Below are 24074 nucleotides of genomic sequence, written 5' to 3'. Positions count from 1 at the left end.
GGGGGGGGGGGGGGAGAGAGATAAGGAGAAAGAGAGACAAAGACAGAGAGAAACTACATTGCATTAGGCACTAAGAGCCATTCCTCGCTCGCTAAAGGCTAATGCAATTGCCACAATAAGAGTGTCTCAGCGGAGGCTGTAAAAAAACTAGAGAGGGGAATGAAAGAGGAGAGGCAGGGTAGGAGGGAGGGAAGAATGGAGGGAGGGATAGAAAGGAGGGAGGAGGGAGGGTAGAAGGAGAACTGGCAGCTCTGCCTCCAGACTCTCATATGGACAGTGGATCTCTGGGGACAACTGGTTGAAAGTCTCTCTCTGTCTCTACTGTTACTCATGGCTGTGTGTGAGTGGCTGAGTGGGTTGGTCCTCTGCTGTGTCTCCAGAGTGATTTATCAGGTTTGCAGGGAGGAGACAGAGGGAGAGAGGGGGAGACAACTCCAGTAGCAGGGCAGGCGGCAGTTACCAGCCTGCTGGCTGGGTGTGTTAACTCCACATCTGACCTCTATGGGAACAGAGCAGCCTCCACTCCTCTCCTCCCCTCCTGGCAGACTGTGGGAACAAGGGTGACAGATCTTCATTTTACCTCCTCTCTCTCTGCCTCTCGCTGGGCTGTCGAGCTCTGGGAAGCTGCCCTGGACAGTGCAGGACATGACGAGACAGGACAGCTTTGGCAGCGAGACCTCAGCGGGAGACCTGGGCTCTGAGGATTGCACTGCCGACTGATTCTTGGATCTGGAATGGCACAGTTGGCACAGTCAGGCTGTCAGTCAGGCAGCCATGCAGTTGTCTAGTCAGTCATTAGCCAGTCAGATGTTTAGTTAGTCAGCCATTAAATTGGTCAGCGGGGTCTTCCCCATAGGGTCAACTCTTCCACTTTGTGCATATCCTCATCTGAACTCTGAGGTGACTCAGACTTACCGAGTAGCAAAAAAACCGGACCTGTGGGCATGGTGAGTGGCAAACACCCCTCTCTTTTTCTCACATGCTTTTCCAAACACATTTTTTCCCCCTTTTACTGTTTTCTTTATGTGGGTTCAGCATTCCATCTCCAATTTCTTTTTTTTTTTAGTTTTGCTCTGTTGTGTGCCTCTCCCTTTTTTTTCCTTCGGCAGCTCAAAGTCTCAAAGACAACATGAGACTACAGATACGATCAAAGCTTCGGTCTGATGTTATGGAGTTTATGCAGTTGTCATTGGCTAGCTTTGATCTTTTGGTGATGTTACTTGGGAAGACAGCACATCTGTTTGTACGACAAACAAGTAGTTGGTCTTACAGCCATCATTGGCTCACCGAAGATATTTCAACATGGGCGGTTTAATCTTGTTTATGAGGGTCGAATGAAAAATAAAATCTTTATCCACTCAAGGCTACTTTACAGCGTAACATGGTGGATTTAGTTATGCCAAAATCGATAAAAACCTTATAAAAGTTGAATGAACCTGTATTTGATTTTGATCTCTGTGAAAAGGAAAACAGATAATATTTCACACACACACACACACACCTGCATGACTTTTGGCTGCTTTTTCTCAGCAAACTCATGACTGTGGGGAGTTTTTGTAGAACTCCATAATCTCAACACTGTTTGGAAAAGGAGTTTGATGTGATAAACTAACCCTAAAGTCAAGTGCACAGAACATTTTTAGACAAATAGTTCAAATATTTGAGTGTGCTCCAAGGCTTTATCTGGGTCTGCTAAATCACTGGACTTGTTCCCATGTGCTGGTTCTATACTTCTGGATGTACAGTGTTTGTATCAAATGCAGCAGTATAAGTGAGAAAATTATGTTACTGTAATGGTAAAGGATTATATACGGCATTTAGTGATATTTTGATATTAATATGAACAAACTATATGCATCTTTTAGCTTTTTTGCTGGTATATGCTAATTGTTTTGGTTTCCCCTGTCTGCACATAAACTATATGAATGAGTCTCAATAAAACCCTCTGATAAAAACGTAAGCAGCAATTTACACCGAGCAAGCTCAGACTAGTGTATACCACACAGCCAGTGGAAAACGGCATGAGCTGAAGTAAAAGACTGGCTGATTTATCTCGATAACGAGCCAGATAATTCTTCTGCAGGAGTTGGTCAACCAAACCAAAGCTAACATGCACACAATGAACGCAGCGAATGAATCAGTCCCTTCAGGACTTCTCAGGCTGATTTCACGGCAGTTTTTCTAAGAAAAAAAAAATTGCAATGCATGTTGCGATGGTTTTAGTCTTTTTGTACAATGAAACTTCAAACATTGTTAACAAATTCTTCCGGTGAAAATAAAATTAGTAGTTTGGTTCAACGTTATGTGCGAGTAACTGTTATGAAAAAAAAGTCAGTTGCTGCAGTTATTGGACAAAATTGCAAAGTCATGCAGAATTAACAGGGATTGGGTGAATGTTAATTGTTGCGATCACAAAACTCAAAATTGTCAGGTGAGCAGAAATAAGACTCCAATGGGATAGCCATGTTGCTCTATATCTGCTAAATGTTTAAGAAGGTAATTATTTGCTATAGTAAAGTAAATTTTTATTTTTTCGGGAGTCATTCTGCCCCCTAGTGGTCAAATATCATATAATTCAGCTTTAAATCTATACTCTACTTCGGAATAGGCCAAACACTGCGGCAGATGTTGACATGGGCGTTGTCTTGAGAACAATGAACAGATGTTTGTTATTTGGGTTCGGCAGCTAATTTCACTGTCATCGATAAGAATTTATGTGTGTGTGAGCACATGTGGTCTGTGTTCTCCAGCAAGAGGTGCACCTGTGTGAGTCTACAGTAGTTTGTTGTGTGTCTGTGTGTGTGTGTGTGTGTGTGTGTTGGTGTCCTGTGTGCAGCCACATGGCTTTCTCTTCTCTCATGGTTTCCCTGCACTTTGTGTGTTCACTGGTTCCTCTCAGATCAACTGCAGAGTGTTTAAGTGCGCAGGACAGCATGGTTTCCCTCAGCTCTTTCAGCCCGGCCATGCGTCTACCACAGAGAATTTCTGTCTGAGCCGAGGCAATTACAGCACACATCCAAAGCTATCTTAGCCAGGAACCAAATGAAGGAGCCTTTGATAGGCCCCGACTGATGCATATTTACTTTTTACGACCAACCAAGTAGTAAACAGCTTGCCTTGTTGGCGCTGGAGCAAGTCTTTAAATACAGGCCTGTTCACACACAAACATACATATAAACACACACACACATAGACAAAGACTTTTCAAGAAATCAAGAGAAAAGTATATATCATCTATTTTCTGCCAATATGCTACAGAAATATTCACGACTAAGGGACACTGCCAGCTTGATTTGTTTGCCAGTCACTGATTTCATAATTGGGTTTGTCGAGCTATGCCTGGCAGTTTTTTTTTTTTTGCGGAGCTGCAGACACAGCAGCAGCAGCAGCAGCAGTAGCCTCCAATTGAAGCCATGTGTGGTGGAAAAACAGGCCTCAGTTTGTGGAGAGATTGCATGCTTGGAGTGGGAGGGAGCCTGCCGGTTACAGAGGTCACAATCCGAACACGCCAACTCCTCTTGGCCTTCTCACACGCCATGCTGACGGATGCGTCTCAATAGTCAGGCAGGAATCCCTCCCAAACCCTCCCTACCTTTGTTGGAATTAAATAAAACGTACAGATTCTGCTGCACCTCTCACCTGTTGCTTGTGCATTTTAAAAAAAAACTTTTATCTGACAAGTTTTGGAATAATGCAGATCAAATAAGGACAAGAAGAAAAGGACTCCTAGTGAGCTTTTGTTCTTATAGGTGGTGTCTGAAACTGCGAGAACGCTGTGTTCAGGGTGTGCCACAAATGAAAAAAAGCAGTTGGTTTAGTTGAGTCTGGTATGAGACTTTATTAGAGTTAGCTCTACTAATAGCAGCACTGGTTCGTCCTCAGATGAACCTAGCAGTCTGATGTTGTTGTGTCTGAGTTTATTTCATCCACTGCTACGTCACTTGAGCATACTTTCACTCACATATACTGCCTGTGTATAATCTCTTCCATCTTTTCATACTTTTGCCATCTTTTGTGCTTCACTCTCTCTTTTCTTTTCTCTCTCGGTACTACACCTCCCTCTATTCTCAGGTTCCCTCTGAGAGTCTTTCCCTTCTAGTCAAAATGTTATCAGCGCAGCCATAGCTATTAGCTAATAGCTGCGATAGCTACTACTATCAGATTCAGAGATAGCCTATGCCGGGCTTTAATGCAGCTGTGCCATTTCCCCTCATGCATTATAATGGATCATGTTCCTGTCAGCGCAGAGGGCCGGATCACTTTTTCACTTCTCCATTGTTCCTATAAGGGGGGAGTCAGTGCCTCTATAAGGATAACATTCAAATGATTAAGCATGAAGTACTTTTTGAATAAAATCTGTTTAGTCTCATATGTCTAAGAAAAGGTTGGTAATGATTGATTCAGCATGAAATTACATCCCCACCAAATTGCATTAACGCTATGCAAAGTGGATTATTGTTAATGGGACATGAGAAAAAGCTGCTGCTTGATGCCTGCTCCCTTCATCAGTCACGTGAGGGCTGGTTTATCAGGACTGAGTGAGCTAAATAATGAAGCTCAGTCCCAACAAGCACTGATAATGACTTTTTAATGCTCATGGGCTCTTTTGTTACTACAGAGGTGTGATTGGTTGAGACTGGGGTCTCGTGTTTTATCTCTCTGATCAATTCCCTGTGTCTGAAACACGAGTATAGAACACTTCCGCTATTTCTTTTTGATCAGAGGATTTTCTTGACGCAAACGGGTTCATATGATGTGTCTGTGTTCACATCTGATAGCAAATGTGTTTATAGTTGTTCTGAACGGACAAACTCAAAAAGCCTGTTGCCACAGAGAGGGGCGAGACGTCATAATTGTTTAAGTGCACACTTTCGGTCTCGTCTCGTCACGCTTGGTGTCATTTGTACAAATCTGACAGAAGTTGTGTGAAGAATAGTATAGCTAACTAGCAACGAATGCACAAGCTGTAACTCCACTACTTTCTGTTATTTCCCTCCGGTCACTCACATTTTTCCTCCATCATTCTGAAGCAGATTCATTCAGGATGATCCCCGGGATGAGCGAAAATTTTTCACTTAAGTTGAAACATTTTCAACTCACCACTTGTATCTTTGCACTCCAAGGCAAAAATCACACCCACTCATGTCTTTCCACTAACTTTAGCAATCGCGCCACTTCTAAAATTCACACAATTAGAGAGTCTTGCCTGCTTTCTCACCTCTGCACCTCAACACTCACTGTATGAGTGGAGTGGCAGTTGTCTGAGGGGCAGCATGCAGAAACCTGTCATGCATTTATAGTGAAACAGCTTAGTCAGGGTTAGGATTAGAACCCTAGAGAGCACTTTGTCATGTTTTATCTACCACAGGAGCATCCAATAGGGCATTTTTTTCTCACAACATAGGGGCATGGGGCGGCAGTCCACCAGTGTGGGAGCGCTTGTTGGATTGTCGTGCCGGACAGTTACAGAAATTATCGGCTGCAGCCCCAGAGACATCAGAATGTTATGGCAGGAGTGGGTTTTTAGATGCTGTTTGACAGTCTGACAAGTACTTACGGTAGTTTGAACCATACCGACCCCTGGTGAGGTGGGGTCAAGTGGCATTCGAGCTCCTGGTTTGGTCTCGTATTTGACAACCTGGGAATGAGACTCAACAATCAACTATCTTTCACCAGAATGACTGACCCCTTTAAGGCGAGGATATATACAAACAAAAAGTGATTGTCTAAAAATGACATACCTGTCAAGCGACTGAAGTGAAAAAAGACGGGAAAAGGGAAGGGAGGAAGGGAAAAGACAGACGAGGGGAGGGTATTTCAGACACTGTTGATGATCCTATGAGCACTTTATTACACACTAACGCCTTTAGAGTCTGCTTGAAAGGTTTGACAGTTCGAAGCCGCTCCCGCTGTCTCTAAAACAGCTTCATATTTCTTATTTTAAGAGCTTTGCACACTTTACAGACTAGACAATATGGCATCCATAAACCAAGGCTTTTCTAATGCAATTATTGCTCTCTTTCTCATACGCACACATTTTCACATACTTACATTTTTCCCCGTGTCTTGTTTCTCCCTTTCCCTCTCAACACTTAGCCTGTGTTTTGTGAGAGCAGTGTGACAAATCACAGTGGCACCGATGTGTGAGATGCAGGGTGACGTCAGCGCTGCACGGCTGCGTGCAGATGTGACTCTGAGCCCGCGGTCACCACCACATATATCACAACATCTCCTGTGTAAACACACTGCCAAATGCCAAGAGCAGAATTATATGAGAAAATGCTTTACAGCAAATGGTGTGGCTTTGGCACCTTTGAAAGAAAATGTACGGAGAAACAGCCATTGCAACACAAAAAGTTAGCTATTTTGGGATATTTATGTGTTCATGTTCATGTTCATGTTACTGTTAATTCTGAGATGTTGAACAGACGGCCTCTCGTTTTTTAGGTTACCGAATGCCACTTGAGCTCGGTATTATTTCCACTCTCCTTCGGCCTTTTGCCCAACAAGCAGTTCCTCCAGGCTGCGTGAATGAGGTCATTTTGTTCGGCTGAGAGTGCAAACATTGCACTTTCTAAATGTGGTGACTTGTTCACACCTTCAGCCTCGTGTACAATAATAAGTTCCATCAGGCTGTAAATTATGTTTATTTGGACTCACACACAAACTGTAGGAATGACATTACGCTTTCACAAACCACAAACAAATCACAGTGAGGGTCATGTTTTGTTGCCATGGACATATGGAAATCATGCCAAACTGAACACTGAAGAATATCAGTCTTATCCTGATACAATTTTTTTATTCCTCATTCTGCAGTGGATTATTTTAGAGCTGAAACAATTTGTTTATTGACATTAATTAAATTAATCTGCAACTATTTTCATAACCGATTAAAGCAAAAATGCCAAACATTTGCTTCTTCCAGCATCTCAAATAGGAGGACTTGCTGGTTCTTTGTCGTATTTGATAATAAAATAAATAACTTAATACATTTGAATACTCAATGTTTGGCTCTGTGGAATTATAATGGGCATGTATTTCTATTTTCTAAAAGTTTTATAAGCAAACCAATAGATCAATTCATTGAAAATATAATCTAAAGATTACTTGATGGTCAAAATGATTACTTGTTGCAGTCTGAATTTACTGTAGGTGTGTTTCATTCCCTCTGTATACCACCCTGTAATTCACTCTGCTTGCCAAAAACATGTCACATCATCACGCCATTGATTCAAACCTGACAATAATCTCACCAATCAATTATTTCCCATATCGGGTTCACACACCCAGTAAACAAACACTGACTCACAGGGCATGACCACTCCCTTTGATTCCCTCACACTGTCACCATTTTGTTCTTTTCTTTTACGCTCCAACTCAAGCATGCAACCGAACAACACACACACCAACGTGGATACACACATTCAGGCAGTCCCTCATTCCACTTTCCTACAACTGTTCAGTGAAGCACAACTTCACATCTCACAACCTAGACAAACATATTTATTCATGATTCCTGTGCAGGGAGGGGTGGACTGTTAACACTGGTTGACAGGACAGACATATTTCTCTGTCTGGAAGGATTCTACACGCCTTTGTTAGTGTACTGTGGCTCTGCACATAAACACCAGGCACCCAGTTCCTTTATAAAAAATGATGCACAGATGCCATTGAGAGGCTGTCAGTGAACATCGTAATGTTTTTATGTACTTGCAAGTGTAGACAAGAGTAGAGCTTTGACTTCTAAAGACAGGTCTTGTGAATTTTCTTTGTAATTATTGTAATTATTTGTAAGATTTCAAAATGCACTGATGATAGTGCTTTCAAGTGGGATCTGTACTGCAGCATTGATTACAGACAAATCTCTTAAATCCAGTGGTGTAGTAGTGCCCGGAGAGGTAGGTATAATAATCTTAATCTATGCCTCCCAGTTTTTTTTAAAGCAGCATGTAAGCGGCATGCTGACATATAAGACTACTCTTGCATATTCTCACCCAAAAATGGAGCACTAGAAGTTGCACATTGTCCCTTAAATTCTTTTGCTTGACTTCAGGGAATAAGGATCATTATGAAATTCACACCAGACACAGAAGAGGTGCAGATTTTGCAATCAATTCTGGCCCGCAGACGGGTGACATAACTACATAATTATGTGTTTTGAGTCAAGTATTCCTTACTCCATCCTCTCATGAAAATTGGACTGAACTATGTCATGCATTTGCTGTCCCAAAAAAAAATTTGCCTTTCAAAACACTACTGAATGATGCTTTAGAGGGGAATTAGATCTCACTGTAATCTGTTAATCATTGGCACTATAATTGACAAAAAAAAGCACAATTAGTTCATTTTATTGAAATCCACATACATTTGCTTTGCAGCAGAGCGATGAGAAGACCAATACCAATTTCATGTTTGTGTCTTAGCTTAGCACCAAGACTGGAAACAGGTGAAAAAGCTTGCCTGGCTCTGTCTAAATGCAACAAAATCCGACTATCATCATCATTTGCATAGAAAAAGTGTAAAAATTACAATTCCGTGTTTTACAGGGGGTTATGTGCTAGCCTGTTGTATTTCTTGGCTTTGAGTAGATAACCAGAGTTCAAAAAGAAAAGAAAACAGTTATAAGTAGCATGAGAACAGATTTTAATACTTAGCTATTTTAATAGGTTTGAATACATCCTGTTATTCCAAAAAATAACCCCAACCTGATCTGGATTTCCCTCTTGTCACTTTGACTCTTAATGCAAGTTTGAGGAGATGCTGTACAATGTATGAAAAGATCAAGTGATGAAGTGATCAAAGAGAGACTGTTGAGACTCAGCCCTAACCTCCTCCTCACCGCTCAACAATCCTGTCATTATTCCTTCCCCACCAGGGTGGGCCGGGAATTTTCCCCTGCAAAACAGCATAAACAACAACAACAAAAGATAATAATACACGGTGAAGTTCCAATTTTTCAAGACGGAAGTTGTAAAAAGAGCTTGAGTTTGTTTTTTCTATGTCTCCCCTTGTGGACCCACCCAGCAACGTCATGCCATCTACAATGGGAAAACAAATCACACTGACTGCTCTGACCTGAATCCCCCTTGTTTAATGGGAACCAAAACCACAACAGAACCATGTACATTTGTCATAGTTTGCTTATTATTTGCAAAATCAAGACACAGATCCACTAATGGTGCCTGTTCTCCTCGACTGACATTTTATAATGGGAGTATTGATAGCCAGGCAGTTTGCATTGCCCTCGCCATTTCAAACAAGCCCTGTTTTCTTTTTGCTCCTGAGCTGCTTTAAACAAACTGACCAGGTAGCTGGCTCTGCATGTTCCAACTAGACTCCACATCTGCTGCATCCTGCTGATCTGTGCAACAGAGAAAGTCTGCAGAATCATTCTTCACGTCTCACAAATTTAATATTTCTTTTGTACAGATAAGCTGTATCATCTTTCATCCCAGGGTTACAGGAGCGGTGCGAAGTGCGTCGTAGATTATCATCACATCAAGTTCAAGGTCTAATGTAAAGGTTTTGCTTAGACTCTCTGATGAGTAATGTACCCTACATCTCTCTTTTCCTCTTTGTTTCAGGTCACAGGTGCTCCACAGCTGCTGTGGACGAAGACATCTGGAGCGCAGGAGGATGTTGGAGAAAATACAGAGGGCAGGGAAGGGCAGAGAGGTTTCAGGGTGGATCCAGCCTGTGCCCCTGGCTGTGGTGGGGAGGGTTCCTGGCACCGTGATTTGATGCACAAAGAGAAACAAAAATCACATTGCCAGGGATTTCCACTCTTTCACAGCTCAGCAGGTGACCGTGTTATATTTCCACACTGGGATGCTTTTGTTCTTGGCCGTTCTGTTTGTTCAGTTATGATCTGAGACTGGATGTTGCTATGGAGTCAAAGGAATAAATATTGGAGAGGTTAGACAGATATTGTGATCAACTCTCTCAATGGACTTCAAGAAGTCAACTTGTGGTTTCTCACACAGAAAAAAGTACACGTGTCTAAATGCATTTAAGGCTGCAGTTAAATGTTCAGCTGTCTTCACTGCTCTCCCCTTTCAAATCAGCCAGGAAGTCGATGTAAATGTATACGAGATAGAACGCATTTTTTTGAGGCAGATCATATTTCGGCTCTTGGAACTTAGATTTATAAACAAGTAGCGATTTTGATGTTAAGGATCCTCTATTGGCAGCATACTCTGAATGAGCCCGGTTGAAGGCAAAGCAAACCTCTGCATCATAAGCATTGCTTGGCTCTGAAAGCCGGCACACTTTACCACTGAGCAGTCACGTAAAGGTCTGCGTGAGTCTCTGTTCCCTCAAAAGCCAGCCACCCACTTGCTAAAGGCACAGAGCTTAGCTAATTGGTGAGCATTGATCCCTGCTATGTGTTGTTCACAGTGGCTAAGTTCAGTGCCTGAGGTGAAATAGTTGATTCGACGGAGGGGATTTGTTCCGGTGAATGGAAAGAACTTGATGATCTCGGATATGAAGAAAGGAGGAGGGAGGAGGAGAGGAGTGACAAGAGATTAGGTGGAGAGGGAGGGAGGTGGGAAGACACAAAAGGCTAAAGGTCCCACGTAGGAGCTACGTCGGGTTAAATGTGTTGCCATGGACCAAATGCAGGTCTTGGTTGTGCAATGGCCAGTCCAGGCATGAGACAAGCTGCACCATTTTTTTAATTGTGCTTGCCTGAAGCAATAACTGTCTTATTTCACCTTGTCTCTCTGGCAAGAACCATCATGCATACCAAATATATTTAAAAGCGCTTCAGTGAGACAGTTTGACCCAGGTTTAATGTGGACTTAAAAATGCCACAGGTTGTATTGCGATTTTAGGAATGTGGTGCTAAATGTCAGACCCGTCTGGGCATGCCCAGTTCATGTCCAACTGAGTTTGCTCAGGACTAGTGTGCCACACAGCAGCCTGGACTGTGTTGGAGAGGAAACCACGTAGTTGGCCGTCTGATAAACCGCTCCTCATAGCTAAGCAACTAGTAAAAGAGGGAGATTTTGTCTTTTTATGGCTTTTTTTAAACCAAAAAGTGTGCAAAACAAAGTGTATGAAATAGATTATACTGTGTGTATAATGCACACTACATGCTTATATCTACAGTATTTGGCTAAGGAGTGTATTATTGACAGCATTAGTCTTTGGAGTCACAAGGTTATTTAAAAAAAAAAAAACTGTTCAGAACTAGCTGTGTATTATTTCTTCACTGTGTGTAAGCTAATATTAGCCGCTCTGTCCTGCTCTTTATTAGATTAGTTACACTCCAGCAACACAAATTAATGTTAACATTACATTACAAACGCATTAGTTCGTCCTCTTAGTCCTCACCATAAAACCCTTTTCTCTTGAAATGTTATAAATAAAATCATGGTGGTTGAAACTACCAACAAATTTGTATGCTAAACAGCCAATGTTAAAGCATAATAATTTAATTTTTTATTAAAATATTAGGACTAACTAAGCTAGCATTACGAGATCATTCCCACTTCTCTGTCTGTTTTTCTGCCTTCTTTATAGATCACCAACTGCTGAAGATGCTGACCGTCTGCCTGACCTCAGTTTTTTAGCACAATATATCTTACTTTGTTAATTTGTGTACTATTGTCTGAAACTGAGGACAAATTATTAAGACTTTTGAGCTGTAATTCTGCCAGTATTATCGCTGTAAACAGTATGCGTGCCATGCAAGCACAGAAAGCTTTACAGGCGTAGCAGCTGCTGGGCTTAGGGAACAGTAAATACACTGCATGTTGCATGTCATATTACCCTTTTTGTTGGGATTTAAAAAAAAAAAATCCTTCTGTATCTGTGTTGTCAAACAGAGCGAGGGCTGTGCCCTCCCGTGCCTACTGAACTGGTATCAGTGTTTTACCTGAAAACTGGCTCAGTTCAGCAGGAACAGGAGTGGAGCCCACTAACTAGCAGCATCTATGTCCCGCGTTACCTCATCACCTTCCACTGAACGTGCAGCAAGGCTGCCCAGATTCAACACACCCACCACAGAGCGGTGTAGGGCGTTAGCGTCGAGGCATTGGCCCTGATGAAAATCAAACCCGAGCCCTCAACCTGTCAGACGATGGCACTGAACCCTGAACTGTATGCAAGGCAGTGCAGCTCCAGTAAGATGACTGTCCCTTTCTTTGCTAAAATATGAATGTTTCATAAGCAGATTTACCATTTTTTGCTTGATAGGTAGGCCCTGGCATCCTGAGCCGTTGGGTGAATATTGTTACATACTGATGCAGTCGATCTTGTTGTTCTGCTCAGCCTTCATGTTTATTTCAGCATTGTTCCCTCGTCAAAAAGCTGCAAACATGTCTTTCACTCTTTGCCTATGTTTCTCTCTCTTTCTCTCTCTTTCTCTCTTTTCGGTCTTTCTGTGCTGTCAAAGGCCAGACTGAGACTGGAGTTCATTGTCAGGTAATCCCAGTGAAATGTCTGCTATGCATATATAATTGATGTCACCCAGCAGTCCCCATTATCAGTGATTGGGAATGTGTGCAATGTGGCTTCTTCCCCGCTCTCCATTTAACTCGCAGCCACCAAAGAAAAAGTGCTTAATCTTAAGGATTTCATACCCACAGGAAAATGGAAGCTCATTAGCAAGCATGATGAATCTGCTCTTACCCAGAAACTCTACTGATCGTGGTTGGCAACATACAATTATATTTCTGATTTTTGTGAATTTAAATGTTCCACTCGGACCTTGAGAAGATTACTCAAAGAAAGGTTAAAAAATCTGTGTTTTTATCGTGTCAGTGGTGTGATATTGACTTCAGGGCATTGTTTCAGCCAAGCGCTACCACCAACAGGTTAGCAATGATTTGCGTAAGCGTTTATTCTAACTGAATGTGGAAGACACCGGTGCATGAAGTGCATTATTATAAATGTCAGTGATTTTCTAACTACTTTCAACCATTTGAAGTATGACTTGTTTTTATGTTACAGGCGCAAACAGTGTTTCATTTCATTACAAATTCAGCCACATTGTAATGTAATAAAGTTCAAATGAACCTGAGAAAGTATTCTAGCATTGTTTTTCATTCAAGATAATATCATTTATCCCTAGAAGGGAAACGTGTTGCAGCAGGAAAGAACAAAGGTGGAGACAAAATAAAGAGGTAATCAAAGAGGTGTGACGTTCCGAAAGGTTTAAATGAAAATAACTAAAAAATAATGTGAGAAATTATGAGGTTGTCAGCTTTGACCCTGATGCTTCAGGAAACAAGCGGTGGGGTAAACTCCCTTTCTGCGTGAATCCACACCTACAGATTTGTTTCATTTTGAAATTGACCTGTCTTCAGCCGCAACTGATGCTGACTCAAGTGATATCACTTGAGGCGATGTTTCAGACTTTGCCACAAAAGGCTTTATACAACTTTTTTCACTTGCAGTTCCTTCAGACCTAAAAACAGACTTTGTAAAATTGATGCAGTGCCTTTTAAATGATTAAATATTTGTTTATGGGTTGAGAAGAAATTCTAATTCTTGTTAATTAGGTGAAATAAACCACTGAAAGACCCGTTGGATTGTCTGAAAATGCTAAAAAGACTTTTTAGCTCATGAAATGCTGACATTTTGGTGATTCACGGTTCACAGACCTTTATATTCAGGAAATAAGATTTGCAGACATTCCTGACAGCTTACTCAATAAATTAAAGTTATTTTTGAAATCCAAATAATAAAAAGTTAACCATTCACAGTATTCTGTCTGGTCAAACCTTTCTGTGGGAGATGACTTGGACTCAGTGATCTCAGTGTTTCTAAAATCCAGTGCATTGCTTATTGTCAGTGTTTCCAGCAAAAGGTCAGGTTCAACTTTCTATTTGAGTCACACTTGTTACACCCAGTTTCAGACTGCCTTTTTTTTTTTATACATCAAAATCAAAAGAATGACACTACATATTCTTGAGCACTCATGAAAACAGACACACACATCCACACAGCCAGAGACGGGCACCCAGACCAAAGCCTCCAGCTCTCCTTTTAGTCTCCATAGCAATGTCAATATCCCTTTTATCTTCAGGCCTCAAAGGCTGACCAGATTTCATGATGTGGCTGCTTTATTGAGCCTGATCTGCTTCGGTCGCCCCCTCCGCCATTCAATCAGCATCCGTGCGGTTCTGGCCTATGGCTGTGAGCTTGGCTGCGTAATTTGGTTTAGAGCTGAGCGGGAACATCTGTTCTACAAAGCTTCAGCTCCTTCCATTCCTCAGGCCTCATGGAAAAAACCAGGGCCAGCGGTGGGGCCGCTGCTGCAGTACGGGACCTCCAAACCTGCAAGTCCCAAGCTCGAGTCCAAATCCTCTCAAGAATATGGATGAGAGAAGAAGAATGACAGGTCTTTGAAATGCAAGGTCCAAATGTGTGAGGTCATGTAGGATTTATAGTCTGACTGACAGTGACTAAGAATATACTTTATTGATTTCATATGTACAGTAGGAGGTTTAAAACTTTGAGACAAAGTGTTTCATTCAGTTGGATGACTGATATGTTGGATGATTTATTATGTAGTTACAGAGTGTGTACAGTTGTGACATTAATATCTCCAGTGTTTCAGTGTTATTAGCATTATTCAGTCAGAGATCTGAGGCCACAGTTAAACATATTTTGTGCTTGAGCCAGAATCTACATAAAGCTGGTTTTATGAAACACTGTATGGAGCTGGTTTCTAAAATCTTATTTGAATATTTTCAAAAAACAGTTGCAAGCCCTGTCAACATTTTGAGAAACATGCTTATTAGTTAGATGACAGGACTGATATCACCCTCATATCTATTCCTCAAAACCAAGCTGGAGCCAGGAGATTTAGCTTTACTTAGCATGATGCATGGAAACAAGATGCCTAAAGCTCATTAAGTAACATGTTCCTACAACTCGCTTGTTAAATATGTACAAAAAAAACTAAATGTAAAAATGACTCGGTACAAATATCAACCAATCAGCCTCAGCTGTACTCTATAGGTACTGATAATTAGCAAACGTTAGCATGCTAACACACTGAACTAAGAGGGCAAACATCAGCATGTTAACATTGTCATTGTGCGCATGTTAGCATGCTCGTGTTAGCATTTAGCTGTTCCTAAATACAGTCTCAGAGAGCCTCTAGCACCTCTGCAGAGCCCCTCTTTAAGAAAACACTCATCGTCCCTTAAGAAACCTTTGGAAACTGAAGCCGAATCATCACCCTTGGAACATCTTTCACAACACAATTAGTTAAGTGGTCACAGTGCTCAGCCAAAGCACAGCAAGAATGAGAGAGGGGATTAAGAAAAGAGAGAAAACATGCTCACATAGTATATTCCCAAGGTTGAGAGCAAAGTCACTGTAGATGGCCGACATCCAGCCCTCAAGAGAAAACTTGTGTTGTCTTTGGTAATTGTCTTCCACACTCACAATGGAAGAGGAATTAAAATGCACTTTAGCGTGCTCGTGGCAGTTTTTCATCTAGTTGGAACATGCTATTTATTTATTTTATAATTAACAGTTGATAACAGAACTTGTGTTGACACACGTCTGCCTCCATCGTTTTACTCCTCATAACTTCTGGCCTGCTCTCCTGTGTATCCGCTGTCCCACTATCTAGAATCTGATAAAGAGGAAACAGCTGCGTCCAGAGATGGTGCAGATTTTAAGTGCCCTTCCTCGTCTACACTGGCATCTCCAGAAGAGACTCCTCTGAGCTATTTTTCTGTTAAGATGCAGAAGGAAAAAAATGCAGAACGAAGACAACGTGGCAGCGCATTCCCCTTTAATTAAGAAACAACTGAACAGAATTCTTCTTGCCCTCTCATCCTTCCTCATTCCTCTTGAGCTGATCTCTTCCTACTGTGTTTCTTCCATTTAGAGAACCACTGTGTGTACAGGGAATAACAGACATATTTAGTATGTGTTTATGCACAACTGTAGAGACATGCATCACCATGAATAAAACACTAAATAAATCCAGACCCACTAACGTAAGAGAAGAAGAGGACATTGTTCTCCGGCTTCCTCAGACCTGATTCCTCACTCAGGTGCAGTCGATAGAAACAGACACGTGAAGGAGAAAAAGGTTCTTTTATGCTGAATGTTTGTTCGTGTGGACATGCAGCGAGTACGCCCTTCCTGGTCTTTTGTTCTCCCTGTTGCAAGAGCATGATGTCAGCTGCCCAAAGGAATGGCAAACACATTGATTGATTGGATATAATTGTAACCACAAAACTGGATATTTGCACAGCCATTATTGATGTCTGACTGTGAAAATGGGACGTTGTAAAGTTGCCAAATAAGCTGGATGTTTTCTCTGGGAGTTTTTCTCAGGGAGCGAGTCTGCCGGGTTAAATAAAGGGAGAGTTTCCTGATGCTGCCAGTTTATGAAATCATGTGTGTGAATGAGAAAGGCCAGATAACGAGTGCCTCACCCAACGGACACCTGGCTGTCACTATCTGCTTCATATCACTGTGGGAACACGTTTACACACTCATGCACACTTACATTGACACATGGTTAGGTATGCACACATAAAACATAAACACATGCACTTTGCACACATGTTCGCTTAAACACACTCAAACAAAGCTCTCTAGATGTCCAGTATTTGAATTTTTTTTATTTTTGTTACATTAAAGTCATTGTTGTGCAGTCATTTTGCAAAAACGTATGTTCCCATTATAGTATCCATTAAACAGTTGGATTTATTTCATTATTAGCTGTTTAAATGAACTGCAAAGCTTATCATGTAAGAAAAACAACAATGCAGTTAAAACCTTCTCCGACTGGATTATTTCTCATATTCTGACATATTTTTCCTCCACTTTTATGTGAGCTGTAGAAGAAAACAGAACAAGATGTCACAGGCTCTCTCTTTTACAGTTTTCCATTCCCATGTGATCTCCGTGTATGCGTGACAACAAGAGAGGAATGATAATCTATCCGAGTCAATACATTCCTGTAATTTTCAGACATTTACTACATTGTGGGTGTGTTTCTTTTTTCTTTACCTCAGCCCATACGTGTTCTGTCAGTGCAGTGAGCTGTGTGCCTAAGTTCTCTGATCTTGTATCACTGCTTATACACACTATGCTCATAGCTTCTCTTTGGCTACTGTGTGGATTGAAGAGTCAAAGAGTATTGTTCCATTACTGGCCTGTGCACACTAGTAAAGTCATATCTCTGCAGCTGCAAGGTTTTCTCATAATAGACTCATGTGGTTCGTGATCACTCTTTCCATAACGACTTAACAGCCATCGACACAATGCTGGAAACATTTGTGTCCAAACAAAACACCGTATAGTTTTTTTCAGTGAGTGACCAAGATGCTTAGCCAACAGACTTTTAGTAAAACTGTGCTTAGTCTATATTTTGATGCATCCTGCAGTCTGAGCTGGGGGTTGGAAGTAGGCTAACACTGGATCTAGTTCTCATGTGATCACTTCTTTCATTTTTCTGAATGCATCATCATGTTGTAAATCCCCAAACAAACTCAGTAGAATCTTTCAAGAGCTGATGCGAGAGGCGTTTATGACGAGAGGCTGGGAGAAATGGGTGATTTAATGTCCTGTGTAGCTACTTGGGATCCATCTTACTTGCCATGAATACTGAGACAAAGGAGCTTTATGAGTATTGAAACCAGAATTTGTGCATTTAGACATATTTGGGGCGAGCTTTTGGGGAAAATATAAGCACGTGGTTGAATCACAGAGAAGTAGATTATGCTGCAGCAGTTACTATTGACATTTTGATGTGTATATTTTCTGCGAGAAACTGGGTCAACTGCCGTAAAACATCCGCCCTGACAGAGGTGCAAAAAAAAGGCTACAAGAAACCCCTTCAAGACTTCATAGGTTGTGTTTGATACTCTGAGGAGGTTTTGGGTGGAGTATCCCTTTAAATTGATTGCGGTTCTGTGAGAGATGCCACCTAGACTCTAAGCTGTCAGTTCTGTATTTCAGCAATTAAGAGAGTAAAATCTTATTTTTACTGATGAGAACGATGGCCACAAATACAAAAAATGTGACCCAGAATATGAAAAACTGGAATTTCCCTTTAACATATGAAACATACTAAGAACTAATTGCAGTTTTTAACAAGCTGAGAACAAAAACATGACTTATCCATGATGACTGATTAGAGAGTTTCTCTTTTTCCAGGCTGTTACCAGTTACATTTAGTTTTTGTGCAGCACGTGCCATCGAGTTGTCGCACTGCTGATGGCAACGTATCACACTCCCCCCGTGTAGCTTCTCCTTGCCTCACCCACTGCCTTCCCCTCTCCTCAGACAGTACATCATTAGCTGTCTGCTGAACACCTGGAGGCAAAGCCAGCAAGGTAATTATTGAGGGCATAGCCACGTCTGCACGCAACCATCGTTAACCCATCGTACCTCATTTAGAGTGGAGAAAAGACCTTGTTGTTGTAAGGGGAGAAGGAGAGAGAGAGTAGCGGGGATTGGTGATCAGCCCCTGACATGTCAAATATGATACAACAAATGTCTCTGAGTTAGAGCTAATAAAGCCTGGAATTTGCCGTTGCTTTTTCATCAGGCACTGGACCTGGAGCTGTGCCAGGACCAAGGATGAGGGAGGCTTATCCCCTACTCTTAACCGTAAAGGTGCAGGAATTCATGAGCTGGGGAACTCACACAAACATACACACACAATCAGCAATGACTTGTTTGCTTCCCCAGCCACTAAAAACAGGAAAAGATTTTGAGGAGAGCCGGCCTCAGAAATCCTTACTTCTGAGAAACCTCATAAACAACTGCAGAGACCGGATTTAGAGCGTGCGTGTTTATGGGTGTGTTTGTCTATAAGTGTGTGCAAATGCATCTACAGAATGTATGTGTGGGCCTTAAGGTTATGCATTTACATTAGCAATGAAGTATTATATGTGCTCGGTCTCAAGCTGCTTCACTGTCATATGCACAGAATGAATAATAAATATGTGTGTGTTTGTCTGTAGAGTTGAATGTGCTCTCCTGCTGTTATGACACTTCACAATCACCTCAGACGCTGCGTGGGCGGTCGTTTCAGGTGAAAGGATGAAAGCAAAATTCTTCCTTTCTCACCTCAACGCCTCATTTCCTTCTTCTAGTCGTCACTGACGAGCCCGTGCAGTTCACACACGTCATGAACAGGAATGCCTGCATGACAGGCTGCCAGGAAAGTGGAACATTTCCAAAAGTTATTGATAAGCAAGTGAATTGTATTTAAAGTTTTTTGTTTTGTTTATTATTTTAGTTGTTTATATGTTTGCACCAATGGGATCAATCTGAATGTTTGCTGACAAATGTATTTTATTGTCCCTGGCTTGCATTAAGTACACCACAGAGTTAGCTTATGTTCCACTCTTTTATTGCTGCAGAGTAATTTCTTTGTTGATTGTTTTTAAGAAAGAGATTATTTTGTCAGAACTGAACACAGTTCTAAAACTCACGGGATATTTAGCTTCTTTATCTTTGTTAAAATGACAAAAGCACTGAAAATGATAGTATACTAGCTAGAACAGTGTAAATAAGTAGCCTACTCATTAGACAATGGAAAGAAAATCCCAGTATCATGTTTGAGCTTTTAACAAAAAAAAAGCACTTCCTGGTGAGACTAATGGAACAGAGTCTAACTTGGAGAGAAAATGGGGCTTCAGCAGTCGTCGTCTCCTGGGACACTTTAGAACAATATTCAGCAATTTCTGGCTAAGAAAAGAAGGATTAAGGACATTTTCACCATCTTGCTTAATCTCTTATATTGTCAGCATGGGTGTGTGAACATGAGTCATAAACATGAACACACCCACACACACACACACACACACTAAAAACCACACAGACTCGTATCCGTACATTGATCTGTCTTGTACTAATAATAAAATCTGTTGACACATAATTTCAATGTTTTTTAAATGGATGTATGTTCTACGCAATAAAACATGTAGGATTTTAATAGTCGCTTAAGTAAAAACAGACTGATGGGACCAAATAGACTCTTCACATGCTATATACCTGGTTTCATTCTTAAAGGGCCTAAAAACACATTATCTACATCAGCCTCTTTGGTTTTACATGAACACACTATTTTCAGCCCAGTCCAGAGGTTGTTTTTTTTAAAAATATTTTACAGTAGAGGTACAGAAGTGGGTGGTGGCTTAGTTTGTGATATCACACACACCTAAGCACCAATCAGCATTTAGCAACATTTGAATCAGACTGATGACAGTTGGTGGGTTGTTTGATGTTGTTTGATGTTTCCAGGCCACCGTCAAATCGAAACTCCACCACCACCCTGCAACAAATTTGCTGAGATTTTTAGCATTAAAGGCTTAATACGGAGGTGTTTTTCTCAATATCGTTGCTGATTCATTAGTCATGAGTATTTATGGCTATAGAGAAATAGCCCTTTTTAAGATGTAAATGGTAGTTCCTTTAAAATGAGATGTGAGAAATGGGCTACTGCCCAAGTGTGAGAATAGATACTTCATAAAGAAATTATACTGTGAAGTGAAAACTTTCAAATCTTCAACCTTTAAATAGCACACAGTATTGACTTTTCACAGCTTGTGAGACTGCACCTTCTTTCCTGAAATAAAGGAGTGAAACTGCCAAAGAGCAACACTTTGACTGCTGGATTTTATTTAGAGAAAATGCTTTTCATACAATATCACGTCAGCTCCAGTATGCAGTAGCTTCTATAAGTTACAGGTGCATACTATCTGCTAAACCATATCTATCTACCCTGCCAGACTGTCATAATGAATTTATCAATTAGCCCTGGCTGTGTTTGCCCTTGAGGCTGCAGGCCCAGCCCTCACCTTCTCTGCAGTGAACTTTAATCAGTCATCCTGTCAGAAAAGCCAGAAGGGGAGAGCAGCCTAGAAAAGGCCTTTTAAAGGAGTCTGTTAGGTATAAAGAAGATCAGCCTTTAAAATCTAAGTTACAAATATTTCCCCTCATGTACAGTCACAAGTGTTAAGCAAAGCCTGAATTAAACTGATGAGTGAACAAAGATCTTGTTTTGGCAGAGATTAATTTTAATGTGGACCTACATGTAAAATGTAGATGTGGTAAATTTAGAAATCTATTGCACACTGAGGTTACTGTAATGAATGTTTTCAGGCTGGGAAAATCTAAAACACTTTGAATCATCTGATTCATCCTCAGAAGGCCAGTCAAGGACTGGATGATGTGTCTCCCTCCAGAGGAAAGCAGAGGCAGTATACTCACTGAAAACAGCATGCACTTGCATTTAAAGCAAAATAAAAACTTTATTTATATTTTTCTCAGTTGTCTGTTTCTACAATAAAACATCAGGCTTACACAAAATGTTACAGTGCAATGCAATACACATATATACATATTTTTTTCCATTTTGCATTTTAATACTTCTTATGTAGATACTTGTTCTTGTTTATAATCTGCAATACATATTACAAAAAAATACAGTACAAAAACAAATCAATATAGTCATAATGTAAAAGGCATTGAAATGAATATCTGAATGAATGCTTAAAAAGTAACTGCTCTTTGTGATATGATTGCAAACTTAAGGATAAATTCATATTTTCAGCTGGTTTTCTGACAGTGTGTAATCATCAGTGCAAGTGCCTTCTGGCAGAGCACTGAACATTCAAACCAAAACTCAGAGGAAACAGTTAGATGTGTATCAGTGCACACAGGTCATGTTTGCCTGGGAGGGGATCACATTGTGGTTTAACCACTTGAAACTGACAGGCAGCTGGTGGTGGAGCTCAGCCTATATTTTTTGGGTGCCCTGCGAGGCTTGCTAGGAGTTGATGGTGGGGAGGCCACACTCAGATTCCTGACCTTATTAAAACTGTTCCTCAGACTGTCTCTCCTGCTCTCGGAGGTGCTGCTGGTGTCCTTGGATGTGAATGTGTCTGGGTGACAGAGGCCAGACCTCACGCAGCAGCAGCATAGCAGCTCAGCGATAGCCTTCCTCATGTCACTGCTGCCCAGGGCGTAGATGATGGGGTTCACGCCAGAGTTGAGGACAGCCAGGGAGATGCAAAAGTCGGCGCTGAAAAGCAGTGCGCACTGGCGGGAGACACAGAAGAAATCCACCAGTAACAGCAGAAACAGGGGCCCCCAGCAGACCATAAAGACCCCAACAATGGTGATCACAGTTTTAAGCAGTTGTAAGGAGCGCTTGCGGCTGCGGTGGGGACCCAGCTGTGCACTCTGGTGCACGTGGCAGTAGATGGCACTATAGAGCACGCCAATAGCCAGGAGGATGAGGAAGAAGATGATGAGAGAGAAAAAGATGTAGGTCTTGGAGTAGAGAGGGAGGAGGGTGGAGCATCCGTCCAGGCTGCACATACAGTTCCAGCCCAGCAAGGGGAGGAAGCCGATCACAAGCGCCAAAACCCAGCAGAGTGCCACCAAGGCGTAGATCCTGTAGTAGCTCTTCCTGGCTGATTTCTGTGGCAGTGGCTTCATCATAGCGGTGTAACGCTCCACAGCAATCAGCAACAAACTGAATATGGATGCTGCCAGTGCCACAAACAGCATCCCTTCCCTGAAGAGCCACAGAGCAGGGGTGAGGCGAAACGTCTGGCTGCCAGACAAACAGATGTTGACCACGTAGGCAGCGCCGGTGAGAAGGTCACTGAGTGTGATGTTGGCAATGCAGACGTAGACCCAGCGCCGGCTGTGGCGGATGTGGGAGATGACGGCCACCAGCACCAGGAGATTCTCCAGGATGATGAAAATACTGAAGACGAGGAAGACAGCCGTGACGGCACTGATGTGGCTCTGGGCGTTTGAGATGGTCCTGTTCTGCAGGCGGCCGGTGTGGTTGTAATGCCGCAAGATCACATGGCTGATCCCAGTGTCTGTAGTGGTGTTGTCTGATATGGTGGTGTTGTTGGGGTAACTGGGTAAGTGGTACAAGTGGGGGCACGAGGAGGGGGAAGTGAGGGAGGTGAAGACATTCATAGTGATGGCTGAGCGAGGCGAGATCAAGGTTGTCGTGGGAACAGGCTGAACTGAGCTGGTACGAGCTGCACGGGAATTAGTGTGGAACTCCTGTAATCAAACAGGCTATCTTCACACTCTAACCACTGGAGCTCTGCCTGCGCACAACACACACCTGAGAAGACAAAAGAAGAAGAAATAAGAACAATTTCAATACGGCATCCGTGTGAAAATGAAATAAAAGTCAACTTGCTCTCATAACATGGGCTTCCTCATTACGGTGCTTCAGTAAATTTAAAAGGCATCATTTAAATGTCTCCCTTGTGTGTCAACACTCCACCTAGCTGTGGTTAACACAGGATGACAGAGCAGCTGCAGAGGGCATTTAAATCACCACATGGAGGAAATACACACATTGTTTCTTACAAAAATTCTGGAAAATTATTTCTTAAAATTGGCAAAAAACTTGCCAAAAACACTTTTTTTCCCACTAAACTCTTCAGTGATGTCAATCAAAATCAATTAATCCAAAGACAAAAAAAACAACAAACACTTTTTTCCAAGGTTCATATTGTTTAAAATAAAATCTGAGACAAATACATAATTTTCTCCACATCGAGTACTGCATGCTGCACCCTGAGAGTTAAGTGCAAATTCTAAAAATCTATTTAAAACTCAAAATATTTTACATTACATTCAAATTGTATCTTATTATAGATTAATAAAAATCCATTGCATTGCATGAAATTCATTAAACAATTAATCATCGCTGTGGAGTGAAGTGAATGCTGTGCAGTGGAGAGTACTTACTCCGGCTGCTGGTGGTGATGCTGAGTGTGTGACAAGATAGCGTAGTTGCCTCTGACTAGAGATTTTTGCACACATCATGGGGAAGTAAGCCAAATAAGGTTAGGTAGTCGCACACACCACACCCAAAAGACTAAACACACACACACACACACAAACACATTTGATATGCAACAGAGAGATTGCAGTCACTTTTGTTCCATCACCTTGTAAACAGTCAAAGCAACAGTAAGAATTTCAAAGTTGCCTAGGATTATAAAATTTCACCGTCAAATAAATCAAAATTGTTCACAAAGTCTGTTCTAGCTATTTCGCTAAATCCTTTTTATTCTAACTGATATTTAACA

General features: G+C 41.6%; 1 protein-coding gene and 1 long non-coding RNA gene across 2 annotated transcripts; one reads left to right on the top strand and one right to left on the bottom strand.

Annotated features, from left to right (window-relative positions):
• The first annotated feature begins 292 nt into the window (after nt 1–292).
• Nucleotides 293–13030, top strand: LOC118322435. The gene is made up of 2 exons (XR_004796445.1): nt 293–947; nt 9588–13030. It is a non-coding gene; the product is annotated as an uncharacterized LOC118322435 (long non-coding RNA).
• An 8196-nt stretch (nt 13031–21226) lies between these two features.
• s1pr4 (sphingosine-1-phosphate receptor 4) lies at nt 21227–23785 on the bottom strand (the record flags this gene model as incomplete). Its single annotated transcript, XM_035652694.1, is given in 2 exon segments — nt 21227–23095; nt 23731–23785. A coding segment is annotated over 1 exon segment (1245 nt). The 3' UTR covers nt 21227–21696.
• Between the last annotated feature and the right edge of the window lie 289 nt (nt 23786–24074).

The sequence above is a fragment of the Morone saxatilis genome, unplaced genomic scaffold (assembly GCF_004916995.1).
Source record: "Morone saxatilis isolate NCDOM2014 unplaced genomic scaffold, NCSU_SB_2.0 Contig12, whole genome shotgun sequence".
NCBI classification, from domain to species: Eukaryota; Metazoa; Chordata; class Actinopteri; family Moronidae; genus Morone; species Morone saxatilis.
Note: the sequence above shows the minus strand (reverse complement) of the source record. Positions and strands in the feature narration are given on the sequence as shown.